The following is a 17,279-nucleotide window of genomic DNA, read 5'->3' on the forward strand; positions in this document are numbered from 1 at the left end:
TCGAACGTTACAAGCCGTTTAACTTTAGCAGACTAACAGAGTACGTTAGTATCTATACGGAGATGTAACATCCGTGATGAAAATCTCACGTGTGATCAACGAAAAGTCGTTAATTGTATTGATATCAACTCAGAATTAATTCGCTCGTCGTGAACCGTCGATAAGATATCAAGTTCCAGACGAAATAGAGGACTTGATATTGTTTGTCAGTTTGTAGAACTGTTGAATATAAATCATTATTTTAATGACCATTATTATAAACTGTATTGTTCTTTGTATATTAAGATATATTTGTTTTATAAAGAAAATTGCGTGTATCAATACTGTTGGCAAACGCTATAATTTTTATAATTATAAATTAACATTTAATTAACTTCTAAATTCCAATTACAACTTAATTTATTTTTAAGTTATTTCAAATTGTTTGTTTGTTTGTTTTTGCATTTCGCGCAAAGCTACACGAGGGCTATCTGCGCTAGTCGTCCCTAATTTAGCAGTGTAAGACGAGGGGGAAGGCAGCTTGTCATCACCACCCACCGCAAACTCTCGGGCTACTCTTCTACCAACGAATAGTTGGATTGACAGTCACATTATAACGCCCTCACAACTGAAAGGGCAAGCATGTTTAGTGTGATGGGGATTCGAACCTGCGACCCTCGGATTACTACTCGAACGCCTTAAACCACCTGGTCATGCCGGGCCTATTTCAATTTGTACTATGTAACGTAATAAACTTTAGACTCATCCGAGTTTATTCATGATAAGTAACAATATATAATACTCAATATATTTCAATGCTCATTTTAAGGTAATACTAATTTTAGTAATATTTTACTGTTGTATTTTAGTGCAACAAATCTAATTGTGTTCATTTTCTAGCATAAGAATGTAGTTTTTGTGTGTAATGCTAAATGGTGGAGCCCAGTGTGTGTAAAAAAAATCTGAATGTTTCGGGGCAATATGGGGCGATCTTCTGCGTGAGTTAGTACTCTCTATGTGACCCGGCATGGCCAGGTGGTTCGGGAGCTCGACTCCCAGTCTGAGGGTCTCAATTTGGAATCTCCATTACACCAAATTTCTCGTCCTTTTAGCGGTTGGGGCGTTATTATGTGACAGTCAATCCCATTATTCGTTGGTAAAATGTAGCCCAAGAGCTGGTGATAGACGGTGATGACCAGCTGCCTTCTCTATAGAATTACACTGTTAAATTAGGTAGGGCTGCCTATCGTCCTCGCGTAGCTTTGCGCGAACTTGAAAAACGAACAAAGTATTTTTTACCTTTTGTAAAAAAAAAAAAAAGTTTTCCTAGGGTTTTATATTTTAACTACCGTCTCGGAATATAAATTGCACTGATAGTAGAAGCGTTTTTACGTACCTATCGCCTGATGTAATGGACAATAAGAAGATAGAAGTGTTTTATCGCCTGATGTAATGGACAATAAGAAGACAGAATTGTTTTATCGCCTGATGTAATGGACAATAAGAAGAGTTATTTGCAGCAGTAGAAAACAATCACTCGTTTGCTGAAAATCTCTTCCCAGTTCGAGAGTAAGCAGACCCGACTTGCCACCTAGTGGCAGAATCACTGGCCTATATAAATCGGAACGTAGTGGCTTTTCCACATAATCGGAAGTACGCTATGATCATGAGACCGTAGCCTGGCGATGGTATAACTTATGCATGTGGTCATTTTCATGTCGGGCCTACTGAACTAACATTCTTCGACTGGTGATGACTTGGCAAAGACAGGTATCTTTTTACAGTAATCGGTTCTGGCTGCTTGTGTTTACAGTCTGGCTTGTTTTACATGGTAAGTGCATTATCGTTTCTTTGTAACATGGGTTCACGTGGTAAGGCTTTCTAATATGGTATTTATACATGTATAAAACCTGCCATATGTATTCCTTTGTAGCATGTACTTTAACTTACTGACTGCACTAGTTCGCTCCACAACTGACATTTTTAATTTTCTAACTTAGTGTACTGATTTTCTATGCTCTTCCCACCGCGAGTATCGAAACTTCGATTTTAGCAGAGTTGATGGTGAACTACTCGGCTCTGTCTTATCTTAACAAAAACAGTAACAATAAATGTTTAAGTACTGAAACTTACATTACTTTCTTATACGTCGTAGAGCAACAGTGTACAGTTAATGACTATGCAGGGTGTCGGGTCAATCTTCTTCACGTGACTGTAATGTTAGGAACAGTGAGTAACATTGCACGTGCGCTCACATCAGTGAACAGTATTAACAATGTGTATACTAGTAAGTACAAATTAACTCGCCACGATGTTGATTATTTAACCGAAAGACCATATCTAACGAGAAGACACGTTTGGTTCTGCCATTTGCTATAAAGGACCATATGATCAAACAATTTTTTTGTTTTGAAATTTCGCGCAAAGCTACGCGAGGGCTATCTGCGCTAGCCGTCCCTAAGTTAGCAGTGTAAGACTAGAGGGAAGACAGCTAGTCATCATCACCCACCGCCAACTCTTCGACTACTCTTTTACCAACGAATGGTGGGATTGACTATCACTTTATAATTCCCCCACGGCTGAAAGGGCGAACATGTTTGATGCGACGGGGATTCGAACCCGCGACCCTCAGATTACAAGTCGAACACCCAAGCCCACTTGGCCATGCCGGACCTTGATCAAACAAAGATTATTTTCTTTTTTTATTCAAATTTTGTGATATTTGCCCAAATTACTAATAGGATTAGTTAAATCGTAAAGTTAAAACAATATCTTAAACACTTTCCTACGGACGAACTAACGATAGCTTGAACACTACATAAACAACGACTGTTTATACTACGAGAGCGCAGATAGCCCTAGGTAAGCTTTGAGTGAAATTCAAAAAACAAATAGCTATACTACAAGAAGATGATAGCGGTATGTTTGCAAACTTATACGGTAAAATTTGAGATTCGATTCCCCGTTTCACAAAAACCGCTCGTTTTGTAGTTCTACACCAAGTGTAACAAGATCTACATGTAAGAAATCCCTTGTTTAAGTCCCGTGTACAATATCGGTACTACAGTCTATCATTTATAACATATCTAGGTTATCCCTTTTTATGCTTGACTCATATGCTTTGTCTTCGCTATTTCATTTTCAAGTTAGCAACGTCTACATTAAACCGTCTGTTTCATTTGTCATTTTTCGTTCTCCGACAAACACGGATGTGCATCTAGTCATTGGAGAATATTTCCTAATTAACGGAAACTTCGATGTCGTATCTATTCTTTAAATATCATTTTCGCTCATCTAAAAAGTCATTCTGACTTTAGAAGACCTACAAAGTTTTACAGCTAACACCCCTCAATTGTCTATAAATGAAAGTTTAAGTCAAACATCTTTACAAAGTTCTTATTCATGGCTGTTTGTTAACTTTTCTGTTTTCTAGATGATCATCGATATGTTATGACCTCAAACCATCTTAAGAAACGATAGAGACTGAAAGTGAACAGCGACACTAACAATCAAAGTGAACCTTCTAAGTGCAGTTTTACAATCTGTACGTTTTCAGTTAGACTGATAGGTCAACTTTCAGTTAGTTGTGACTGACGGCTTGTGCTATTACCTGAACAGCGTAGTAGAAAGTTTAGTAAAATCAAATGATCAGCTAACTAGGTTGATAGGTATACAACTGGATAAGAGTATATAAAATCATGTATAACGTTTTATTATGTTTACCTGTATTTCATTTAGTTGGCAGAAATTTACCAATGAAAGTACACCAAGCTCCATTTAAGTAAGCTAACTTAGAACGTGATGTTTCATATCATTATACAAAACTGAGTATTTTCTGTTAACCAGCAAGCCACACCAAATCCAAAATAAGGTGGAACAGCTTGTATTAGAACTATATGCCACATCAGTTATTCAATAACGCAGAGAGCCCTCGTGTAGCTTTGCGCGAAATTTAAAAACAAAAAAACAAACAGTTACTCAATAATAAGGCTAAGGACTTATATTGCTGAAAACGGAATTTTAATAGCTGTTATTATACACAGTGTGTATGTTCATTATGTGTCATCGTGCTTAACAACATAAACAAACAAAGATAACTACTTTTTATACGTCGTGTAAGTAGTGTAGTGCCAAATAATATTGATCGCTTTTTTGGAAAGGGTGTGTAAGGGTATTCAAACAGTCAGATCATAAAGATGTAATCGAGTATTTAGAAGTTTCCTAAATGGGGATATACCTAACATTTAATGGCATTGAAAAACAAAGGATTGCGAATCAAGTTGGGGTTTCAAGACCATCCAGTAAAGGACCTGCATCACGTCGTAAGCATCTTTGGTAAGCAAAGTGTAAATTCTTGTAACAGGTGAAAATCCACCGCAAAGGTTTAGTGACAAAAGCTGTTCACGTAACCCAGGCAGCACTGCTCAATGTAATAAAGAATATTATTTGTTTGGAAGACCCTCACCATGATAAGGTTTCCAGACATATCTTTCTTGAAGAACTTCACCATGATAAAGTTTCCAGACATATCTCCCGTTCAGCTGTCGGAGCTCAAGCATGAACTAGATATCCATGGTACTTTTTACAAAGACAAACCGGTCAAACCACCGGAAACACCATCTATAGATTTCTGTGCGACCAGATAGTTCAAACAAGCACCGTCGTCCTCTCACATTAGGCTGATTATGGAAAGCGTGCAAGGAGGAGTGTTGTGCTTCGAATTTGAAAGTCTTATGAGAGACACTTTGGCAATAGAAAAAAATGCTGCAGGGGCTATTGTTAATATGCAAGGTCATGAAATAGAGTATAAATGCATGTGATGACACATTAATACAACTTACTAAACCATATGTAGCATTTCAAAACAAACCTTGTTACTGTTTGTGGATAAAGTTCCCTACGCTACACTAAATTAATATATCGCTTAAGTAAACTGGAAGCTAGTGAATATTAATGATTATAATAAAAAGAGAATTTCCATGCTTATTTAAATACACTTGATTTCGTAATAATATTATGTAATTAAAATTTGTAACCATTATTTAATCACGTTTGTTCTGTTCAATTCCAGAGTACTTGTATGTTAGTTTGGTAGGTTTTGAATTTCGGTCAAGGTTATAAGAGGTCTTTATGCTTTAGCCGTTCTAATTTACTAATGATAAACTAGAGGGAAGGCAAATAGTCAACACCACCCACCGCCAGCTCTTGGGCTACTCTTTTACCAACGAATAGTAGGATTAATTGTAACAAATAATTCCTCTCCACGCCTGAAAGGACTAGCATGTTCGGTAAGGAAGATTTGAACCCAAGACTCTCAGCTTACCAGTCAAGCACCTTAACAACTTAGGCCATTTGGAAGCTGGTTATAGTAAATGGAGTCCGCCACTGTGTCCAAGTTAAGTGTACGCACTTACAAAGCAGCATCCCAAAGATCAAATCCCTTAATGTATATTTTTTGTTATAAACAAAATAGTGTTCTCTCATTGTACACTAAGACACAGCATTCTTTGCAACAAAATACAATTTCTTTTATCTAACTAAGTTCAGTCCAGAACAGTTACTGTAGCAACATATTTACCATTACTGGTGAAAGTAACATAGAACATTTAATTGATGACCACGTGACCACTGGGGTCTTAGAAACGTTTCTTAGATACCAGATAATTCAGTTTTGTCTCGAACTGTAACTACAATAAACCATATCAGCAAGTTGGTCCAAAAATCACTGATGTTAAAAACACGCATTAAAAGTATATTGAGTAATACGTACAGTAAATAAAGCAAAGTACGTACTTGGATCAAACATTTAAAATCATCCTGACTAATTCAGTATAAAGATTATAATGTGTTGCTTCATCAGTTACATACCCCAATTCTTTAGGATATTAATCAGTGTGTGTTCCAATGATTCAATGGTAAGAGTAGTGAATGTTCATAACGTTAAAAATCGAGCTTCGATAACCGTGGAGGGCAATGTTCAGGTAGCCCATCTGGTAGCAACGAAGTCAAAGACGACTGACAAAACATTTAATCTACAAGGTTCGAACGTTTCGTAACACACGTGTGGAGTCAAATTTTAACATAGTGTTAAATGTGTTAACAAAAACTGTAACATCACTAATAACTTGTTAGCTTTTGTGTTTGTTATAACAAGCCACATTAGGCTATCTGCCGAGTCGACCGAGGGTAATCGAACGCCTGATTTTAGCGTTGTAAGTCCGTAGACTTGCCTCTGCACCAGCTGGGTACTAGTTAGGTTTTCGGTAAAGTGGTAAACAGAAGGAAAAATAGAGATAAATGCAGATTATAGAATCTACTAGGATACAATCGAAACCGTAGAATATCTTTATGTCTAAAGATATTAATTAAAAACAGGACGGTCTTTAGTTATGAGTGCACTTTATTTAATGTATAGTTCAAGTAGATACTGTGGTGATGATACAGAAATCATGAAATTAAATATTGTGATTTCAACATGTGAACGAATGGATGACTGGCTGAGTTTAAGTGTGGACGGTTGGTTCTGCGATACACTTCTAATGTTCATATGTATGAGTGTGGGAGATTCGAAGAATCAACCCTTAGTTTACAATAAGCTCCCTATATATGCCCAAAAATATTGAAAACACACTATGTGTTGTATCGGTACGTTTATCCAAAAGTGTATTTCTAAGTTCTTAAGTTATGACAGCTGATACATTTTAATTCATGAATTATGATTTTGAAAATGAAGTGAAAATTGAAAACATTTAATAATTATGTGAAACAAACAAACATAGTTTATGTGTAAACTACAAATTTTATTTCTCTTTTACCAGTTCACTGGTAGGACAGCGATAGTCTAATTACTTGTAACCCCAAAATTCGGGATTTGAGCCCTTGTATTAGAAATAGCAGATTAGCATAGTATGACTTCTCTGAAACAAACTCTTTTATCGAGTTATGCTAATGTCGTGTTTGTCAAATTAATATATATCTAACTCATTACGTTGGATATTTAACTTTATTAAGATAATATTTCTTAATGAAATCTGTTCTGTGGAGTATTTTTTTTAGTATTAGAATGTTACGGGAAGGATTGAGGTAGTGAGATCACAACTTCTCTTAATGAGTTACCTTACTTTTCAACACATATCTTACATATTATATAGATACATATTATATATATACATATACATATTATATATACATATACATATACATATTATATATATACATATACATATTATATATATACATATACATATACATATTATATATATACATATACATATACATATTATATATACATATTATATATATATATATACATATTATATATACTCACTTGTACACCACTTTTATTGATAACAAGTACATTTTTTGCGCGTCATTGTCATGCTCAGTCTAAAGACCCTGATGGCACGACATGGCCAGGTGGTTAAGGCACTCGACTTACTGATGGCACGACATGGCCAGGTGGTTAAGGCACTCGACTTACTGATGGCACGACATGGCCAGGTGGTTAAGGCACTCGACTTACTGATGGCACGACATGGTCAGGTGGTTAAGGCACTCGACTTATAATCTGGGGGTCGCGGATTCGAAAACCCGTTACACCAAACGTGCTCGCTCTTTCAGCTGTGTGGCCGTTATATTGTGAAGGTCAATTCTACTATATGGTCGTAAAGGTGCAGCCCAAGAGTTAGCGGTAGGTAGTGATGACTATCTGCTTTCCCCCTGGTCTTACACTCTTAAATTAAGGACGGCTAGTCCAGATAGCGATCATGTACCTTTTTTCGAAATTCAAAAAACAAACAAACTAAAGACCTTGTAACTTGACAATTGCACTGCAGCGTAGCTTCCACGACAAATGACACTGTCTTACTTATCATGTACAAAGTAAGGCACCTCTCCTTACATACTTTCTATAATCTATCTAATAAACAAATATAATGCATACATCTTTCGACCATATAAACTTTTAGTGTCATACTTCATTATGTTGCAAACTGTTGCTGAGACGCATGGACGACGTCTGCCAAAGAAACCTCTGTTGTAGATTCTCAAGTGTTAGAACATGCCTCATTTTCTTAACACTTGTTTTATTCTGGGTAGTCCAGGTGTCCCAAGATGATCTATATTCTTTTTTTTTTACTACTACCATTAAGAAGAAGAAATATTCTCCAACCGATCACATCTTTCTAGCCTGAGTGAATGAATATGTTTTGTTGAAAGATATTATAGCATACTCTTCTAAAGTAGATCACGTTTCAGTAACATACTACCTAGGAAGTGTCAGTGTAATTCTAATTAATGTCATTCCACTACGTCTACATAAGGACTACAGTTTTATTGATTTGCGTATTAAAAATCGTTATAAAATAACGTAAGAACTCCTGTATAGTTTACTCAACCCGATTGGGATGTGTTTGATCATTGGCTGCTCTAAAGACAGTTTGTAGAGAAGCTTGTAAGTCATTATTCTTACGGTTTGTTAACAAATATTCACAACTTAATAGCAGGTGTTTTAATTTACTAATTGTATTGTAGTGTAGTTATCTTGATTATACTAAGGTGTGGGTTAAACAGCTGTTCTTGATCTCCTTCTAAAGAGTGTAAATTACACTTTTCTTAAAATAACATTAGCATTAGGAAGTTTCCCTTTTAAACTTAGTTTTCTAACAGACAATGAAAACCTTAATAATTATAAGTTCCATTTGTTTCTTTGTATTTTTTTCTGGAAATAAAGGAAAATACTTTAAAAATATTCGAAAACATTTCGTTCTTTGGATACCTGTAGCTGATGGATTATTAACAACAAACATTGTTAAGATACTTGAAGCTGGTGGATTATTAACAACAAACATTGATTAGATACCTGAAGCTGGTGGATTATTAACAACAAACATTGTTCAGATACCTGAAGCTGGTGGATTATTAACAACAAACATTGTTCAGATACCTGAAGCTGGTGGATTATTAACAACAAACATTGTTTGGATACCTGTAGCTGGTGGATTATAAACAACAAACATTCTTTGGATACCTGAAGCTGGTAGATTATTAACAACAAACCTTGTTTAAACAATTCAAGCTGGTGGATTATTAACAACAAACATTGTTTAAACAATTCAAGCTGGTGGATTATTAACAACAAACATTGTTCAGATACCTGAAGCTGGTGGATTATTAACAACAAACATTGTTTGGATACCTGTAGCTGGTGGATTATAAACAACAAACATTCTTTGGATACCTGAAGCTGGTAGATTATTAACAACAAACCTTGTTTAAACAATTCAAGCTGGTGGATTATTAACAACAAACATTGTTTAAACAATTCAAGCTGGTGGATTATTAACAACAAACATTGTTTAGACAATTCAAGCTGGTGGATTATTAATAACAAACATTGTTTGGATACCTGTAGCTGGTGGATTATTAACAACAAACATTGTTTGGATACCTGTAGCTGGTGGATTATTAACAACAAACATTGCTTAGATATTTGAAGCTGGTGGATTATTAACAACAAACATTGTTTGGATACCTGTAGCTGGTGGATTATAAACAACAAACATTCTTTGGATACCTAAAGCTGGTAGATTATTAACAACAAACATTGTTTAAACAATTCAAGCTGGTGGATTATTAACAACAAACATTGTTTAAACAATTCAAGCTGGTGGATTATTAACAACAAACATTGTTTAGACAATTCAAGCTGGTGGATTATTAATAACAAACATTGTTTGGATACCTGTAGCTGGTGGATTATTAACAAAAAACATTGTTTGGATACCTGTAGCTGGTGGATTATTAACAACAAACATTGCTTAGATATTTGAAGCTGGTGGATTATTAACAACAAATATTGTTTGGATACTTGAAGCTGGTGGATTATTAACAAAAAACATTGTTTAGATACCTGAAGCTGGTATATTATTAACAACAAACATTGTTTAGATACCTGAAGCTGGTGGATTATTAACAACAAACATTGTATTAGATACTTTAATCTGGTGGATTATTAACAACAAACATTGTATTAGATACTTTAAGCTGGTGGATTATTAACAACAAACATTGCTTAAATACCTGTAGCTGGAGGATTATTAACAACAAACATTGTTTGGACACTTCAAGCTGGTGGATTATTAATAACAAACATTGTTTGGATACCTGTAGCTGGTGGATTATTAACAACAAACATTGTTTGGATACTTGAAGCTGGTGGATTATTAACAACAAACATTGTTTAGATACCTGAAGCTGGTGGATTATTAACAACAAACATTGTTTAGTTACTTAAAGCTGGTGGATTATTAACAACAAACATTGTTTAGATACTTGAAGCTGGTATATTATTAACAGCAATATTAGATTCTTGAAGCTAGTGGATTATTAACAACAAACATTGTTTAGATACTTGAAGCTGGTGGATTATTAACAACAAACATTGTTTAGATACCTGTAGCTGGAGGATTATTAATAACAAACATTGTTTGGATACTTGAAGCTAGTGGATTATTAACAACAAACATTGTTTAGATACTTGAAGCTGGTGGATTATAAAGAACAAACATTATTTAGATACCTGTAGCTGGTGGATTAGTAACAACAAACATTGTTTGGATACTTGAAGCTGGTGGATTATTAACAACAAACATTGTTTGGATACTTGAAGCTGGTGGATTATTAACAACAAACATTGTTTGGATACTTGAAGCTGGTGAATTATTAACAACAAACATTGTTTACATACTTTAAGCTGGTGGATTATTAAGAACAAATATTGTTTAGATACTTGAAGCTGGTGCATTGTTAACAACAAACATTGTTGAAATACCAGTAGCTGGTGCATTATTAACAACAAACTTTGTTTAGATACTTGAAGCTGATGAATTATTAAAAACAAACATTCTTTGGATAATTCAAGCTGGTGGATTATTAACAACAAACATTGTTTAGATACCTGTATCTGGTGGATTAATAACATCAAACATTGTTTGGATACTTGAAGCTGGTGGATTATTAACAACAAACATTGTTTGGATACTTGTAGCTGGTATATTATTAACAACAAACATTGTTTAGATACCTGTAGCTGGTGGATTATTAACAACAAACATTGTATTAGATACTTGAAGCTGGTGGATTATTAACAAGAAACATTATATTAGATAGTTTAAGCTGGTGGATTATTAACAACAAACATTATATTAGATACTTTAAGCTGGTGGATTATTAACAACAAACATTGTTTAAATACCTGAAGTTGGTGAATTATTAACAACAAACATTGTTTAGATACTTGAAGCTGGTGGATTATTAACAACAAACATTGTTTGGATACTTGTAGCTGGTATATTATTAACAACAAACATTGTTTAGATACCTGTAGCTGGTGGATTATTAACAACAAACATTGTATTAGATACTTGAAGCTGGTGGATTATTAACAAGAAACATTATATTAGATACTTTAAGCTGGTGGATTATTAACAACAAACATTGTTTAAATACCTGAAGTTGGTGGATTATTAACAACAAACATTGTTTAGATACTTGAAGCTGGTGGATTATTAACAACAAACATTGTTTAGATACCTATAGCAGGTGGATTATTAACAACAAATATTGTTTGGATACTTGAAGCTGGTGGATTATTAACAACAAACATTGTTTAGATACTTGAAGCTGTTGGATTATTAACAACAAACATTGTTTAGATACCTGTAGCTGGTATATTATTAACAACAATCATTGTTTAGATACCTGTATCAGGTGGATTATTAACAAGAAAATTGTTTGGATACTTGAAGGTGGTGGATTATTAACAACAAACTTTGTTTAGATACTTGAAGCTGGTATATTATTAACAACAAATATTGTATTATATACTTGAAGCTGGTGGATTGTTAACAACAAACATTGTTTAGATACCTGTAGCTGGTGGATTGTTAACAACAAACATTGTTTGGATACTTGAAGGTGGTGGATTATTAACAACAAACTTTGTTTAGATACTTGAAGCTGGTGGATTATTAACAACATATATTGTTTAGATACCCGTAGCTGGTGTATTATTAACAACAAACATTGTTTGATTCCTATAGATAGTGGATTATTAACAAGAAACATTGTTTAGATACCTGAACCTGGTGGATTATTAACAACAAAACATTGTTTAGATACTTGAAGCTGGTGGATTATTAACAACAAACATTGTTTAGATACTTGAAGCTGGTGGATTATGAACAACAAACTTTGTTTGGATACTTAAAGGTAGTAAAGTAAATTCTTCTGTGGATCGTCTGTTAATAAATGAAATCCGTTAGTTTTGAGACTCAATAGTTATGTTATTTATCATGCCCAGTTTCGTTTGGATACGAAACTAAGGAATTTTGTATATTTGCATACAGGAACATGCCATTGCGTGAATTATTGTATTGTATACTTTAGTAGACTACATTTTCGCGTGACTATCAAATCAATATTACCGACTCTGTAAAGTCCAGTCTTATCCAAACTATACAGCTTTTTATCGCTCAATATTTTAGGGTTAACTGGTTGCGAGGCAACTGGGTTTTCAGAAATGTACTTTGTGCAAATCTGCTCTGCCTACTTTTAAAAATTAGATGAACTAGGAAAATAGAAACAAGTAAATAAGCGTCTTTATAATCGTATTTAGATATAAACAAAAAGTGAATTTCATATCCGATTGAAGTTTTGTTGTTTAAAGGCTGCAATAGAATTATCATTTAACTTAACAGTTTACCGAAATAAATGAAACTTCTGTGTTTTTGTAGTAAAACATTCTAAGTGGTTGAGGAGGTTATTAAAAGAGTTTTAATAAACAAATCGTTAGCTAACGTGATAATTACAACCAGTATAAAGTTTCAGTGGAGGGGAATGTTGACATTTGTTGATAATTTTAAAGTATTTATATGTTTTGTGATCCCACCTAAAATTTATCGCATTTGAGAATTCTTATATTCATATCATAAAAATAGATATAGATTGTGGACTTAGAATTCCAAAAACTGGGATACTTCTTGTACTTGATGTACTGGAAAACACAGGAATGTGGATCAGCCTGAATTGGGACCATCCTCAACAAGACTTCCAACAAGTCTTATTCAAGCCGTAGTATGCAAAATGCAGCGTCTTACAACAAGTTAAAATCCATGAACACAATGGTTAATGACAAGATTCGTCCATGTGGTACAAGCAACATAACAGAATATAACCAAAAAGAATCGCAGTAAGCAAAATCAATATAAGTCATGCGTCTGTGACTTATCCGTTAAGCGGTTTCATACATTAAGGCTTATTCGGATTACAGCGAATATTCATTCTGTTACATAACTAAAGTATTGGTAAAGTTTCCGGACGAATCATATATGGATATCTGTACAATCGGACTGTTGTAATAAGTGTTGGTAAACCTACGTTTTCCTATACTAGAAAGATAATGGAAAAAATGAGGGATAAAGAGTAAGCCTTAAACATAAGTCAGGACTTGGCGACATGAACTGTGATGACGTGGTGGAGCTTTGAAATAGTTTTATTATAACGTACTCAACCTGTGTATTTTTCGAATTGTAATATGAAACATACTTCCTACACTGGTAAACAAGTCCCATTTCACGACCAATTGGATTAATTTTTTTGTGCAACATAATTTAGTAGTGTAAGACTAGAGAGAAGGCAGGTAGTCATCACCACCCACAGCTAACTTTTGAGTTAATCTTTTACCAACGTATAGTGGGATTGACCGTCACGTTATGACGCCCTACAGCTGAAATGGCGAGCATGTTTGGTGTGACGGGGATTCGAACCCGCGGATTACGAGTCGAATGCCTTAACTCACCTGGCCATGCCGGTCTGAATGTCTCGTGAATTATAAACAACGTTGTGACATATGTTCAGTGGCTAGTTAGAACAATAATATGAAAATATAAATTATCTAAATACTCTGCTGACTAATGAAGACACTATTAGTTTAATAATGATAAAAGTTACTTACAACAAGTTTGAGTTTTCTTTGGAATTTCGCACAAAGCTACTTTGAGGGCTATCTGTGCTAGCCGTCCCTAATTTAGCAGTGTAAGACTAGAGGGAAGGCAGCTAGTCATCACCACCCACCGCCAACTCTTGGGCTACTCTTTTACCAACGAAAAGTGGGATTGACCGTCACATTATAACGCCCTCACGGCTGGGAGGGCGAGCATGTTTGGCGCGACTCGGGCGCGAACCCGCGACCCTCAGATTACGAAGCGCACACCTTAACGCGCTAGGCCATGCCAGGCCCACAAGTTTGAGAAATGGAGCAAATTGACACATCGGGACTGGTACAATCAGATAATAATGTCTGTTATATAAAATCAATCACTTTTTGTATCGATGATAAAGATTCATTGAAGGACAAACATGAATGATTACAAACCTACATCAAAACGTGACGTGCATAACAACGGGCTTATGAGGTAGGGCGTTCTTAACGCCCGCAGATAACCACAAAAATATACAAACACCAGACTTTGTTATTAGGAGTTACAACTGACACATTAAGTAAAAACATTTTTAACAAGTATCACGTTTCGATCATTCATGTTTAACGTTTGACGTTTTTTACCGCTAAAACCCTTATACTTGAGAATGACCAAACCAGTGATCGGAACAACATACCTGTTTAAAAACAAAAAAAAACATTCTTGCTTCATGTACAACTTCCTATCAGTTTTGGTCTGAAGAATAACTTGCTTTAGGTCATGTGTTCTTAATAATTAATTACAATGTAAGCACGGTATTTAAAACAGGGCTGGACTTCCAGTTATTTTTAATGGCTCAAAGCTTCTAAAAAAAACTCGAATGAAACAAAGCACACACCGACAGTTGTCATTATAATATTATATACATCACGACGTTAATAGAATGACAAGTTGTTGTACTAAAGAAACTTTTATCTTACCTTAGCAACCACAAAACTCCCAAAGTTGCTCACGTGTGTCCTGTGGTGACCACAACAAAACTTGTCTGTCTCTACTAATTAACGTTGTACAAGCTGAAATGCCGAGCACCACATTCTCGTGCTTTGCGGCAGACACTTCTTTGATCTTGTAATTAAAACTTGAACCAGAATATTTAAAGGTTTATTCCAGATTAATGAAGGTCTCGGTTATTAATTAAATATTCTGTAAGTTTCAACTTCTGGTCTTTTCATGATATCGTACTTCGCTTATTTACTTTTTCATTCTGTTCCAACCTAAATGAAACTCAACAATACACATCAAAATTTGATATGTAACTGTATTTTCCTGCTTTGACTAATAACATTCGTTTTAATTTATTCTGAAATTCTCGGTCAAAACAATTATTTTGTTCAAAACGATTTTAATGTGCAAATCAGCAAGTATGATGTCTCGGTGGAAAGTGTTATGTTTTACATTGCTTGCTGTTACCTATAGGTGGTGTAATGATACCCAAACTTTCACATTTTTTACTCAGAGAAAGAGCAACGGCTCTTTCCAATGAAAAACATTCATACTTTCAAGTCATTAATATGTGTTGAGATCGAGAACTGTGATATCTCAAGAAGTAAGTATCGATTGTACTTAATGGTAAACAAAGAAGAATGAATCATCTTGAGGTACCATGACCATCCAGAAAGAGACCTGCCACAGGTCTTTTACCAGCAGTGGTAAGAACAGTTCTGTATCATGTAATACGTTAAAATGCACGATCATAAAGGCCAGTTAGAGAAAAGCTATCTTTAGGATTTGCAAGATGATCAAGAATGATATCTTTCTGGAAAAGTGATTCAAGTGACATATACGAAACTTGTTTTTACTACAGTTTCGATCAATCATTCCACACAGCGAGAGAACGAAATGGGCATTAATGCTTTCCCATACTAATACGTTCAGGCCAAGTCGCTGTGCACAACGTTTATTCATTTCTGTCTGATCTAATTATTGAAAGTGACGCTAGGAGGCGGTAGCAATCGAATGTAAGATGAATTATGAAAAACAAACATAAATGAAACCAGCCTTACGATAGAGCCTTTTTGCAATGAAAACTATGTTGCAGGGCTGTTTTTAACATGCATGATCATCAGGTAGAAATTATTATATGAATTAGAGCCATGGAGCGTTGGACTATAACGGCGTGGCGAAACTACAAAACGGTTTTAATACAAATTACTGTCCTCTTTAAATACCATTTTAGTGAAACGTGCTAAAATAGACTTTTTACTATTATGCTAAAACTGATTGGTTTGAATGTTGTTGTGAAAGCTATTAGTTTTGTCTCTATTTTAGTTTGGTTTTATTTGACGTATATTTTTAGAAAACTCATTTTTCATCTGGCTAATGTGTTTATGGAACTTCATATAAAACTAGCATAGAACCAACAAAGTATGTCTTCACATAAAACTAGCATAGAACCAACAAAGTATGTCTTCACATAAAACTAGCATAAAACCAACAATGTATGTGTAAGACAAATATTTGGTCGTTGAAAATTTTAAAGTGAAAAAGAAAAAGAAATAGTTCACGTGTTTGACATTATTATACAGCTAACAGTTGTTTTAACTAAAGGAAATAATAACATTATTATACAGCTAACAGTTGTTTTAACTAAAGGGAATAATAACATTATTATACAGATAACAGTTGTTTTAACTAAAGGGAATAATAACATTATTATACAGCTAACAGTTGTTTTAACTAAAGGGAATAATAACTGCTAAAGCAACAAAATAATTTCACATCTTTGTAGAAAATATTTAAATATTAAGTTACTTCTCACATTGCTAGAAGCTACTGTAAGTCCCTTTTTAACGGCCCGGCATGGACAGGTGGTTAAGGCACTCGACTCGTAAGCCGAGGGTCGCGGTTTCGAATCCTCGTCGCACCAAACATGCTCGCCATTTCAGTTGTAGGGGCGTTATAATGTGACAGTCAATCCCACTATTCGTTGGTAAAAGAGCAGTTCAAGAGTTGACGGTGGGTGGTGATGACTTGCTGCCTTCCCTCTAGTCTTACGCTGCTAAATTAGGGACGGCTAGAGCAGAGAGCTCTCGTATAGCTTTGCGCGAAATTCAAGCCAAAACAAACCCTTTCTATCTGTTTGACAAACTTACCACCTACATTACACTTTCGTTCTTCTCCTCACTCTCAGAGCCATGACCCAAGATCCGCAGTTAGTCAATAGTCAATCCCAGGTTCATGTGATTAAGATTCCAGAGCCATGTCCCTAGATCCGAAGTTAGTCAACCCCAGGTTCATCTGATTGAGGTTTGAATCATACCC

The 17,279-nt window shown here is 34.9% G+C and overlaps 1 protein-coding gene across 1 annotated transcript in view; it reads left to right on the forward strand.

The window, feature by feature from the left end:
- Positions 1 to 1,634: 1,634 nt before the first annotated feature.
- LOC143239209 (uncharacterized) overlaps positions 1,635 to 17,279 on the forward strand; it is an 86,421-nt gene continuing 70,776 nt past the window's right edge. Inside the window, exon 1 of the mRNA XM_076480100.1 lies at positions 1,635 to 1,810. Coding sequence (XP_076336215.1) covers positions 1,732 to 1,810 — 79 coding nt within the window. The 5' untranslated portion in view covers positions 1,635 to 1,731. The remainder of the gene's footprint in view (positions 1,811 to 17,279) is intronic.

The sequence above is a fragment of the Tachypleus tridentatus genome, chromosome 13 (assembly GCF_004210375.1).
Source record: "Tachypleus tridentatus isolate NWPU-2018 chromosome 13, ASM421037v1, whole genome shotgun sequence".
Classification (NCBI taxonomy): Eukaryota; Metazoa; Arthropoda; class Merostomata; order Xiphosura; family Limulidae; genus Tachypleus; species Tachypleus tridentatus.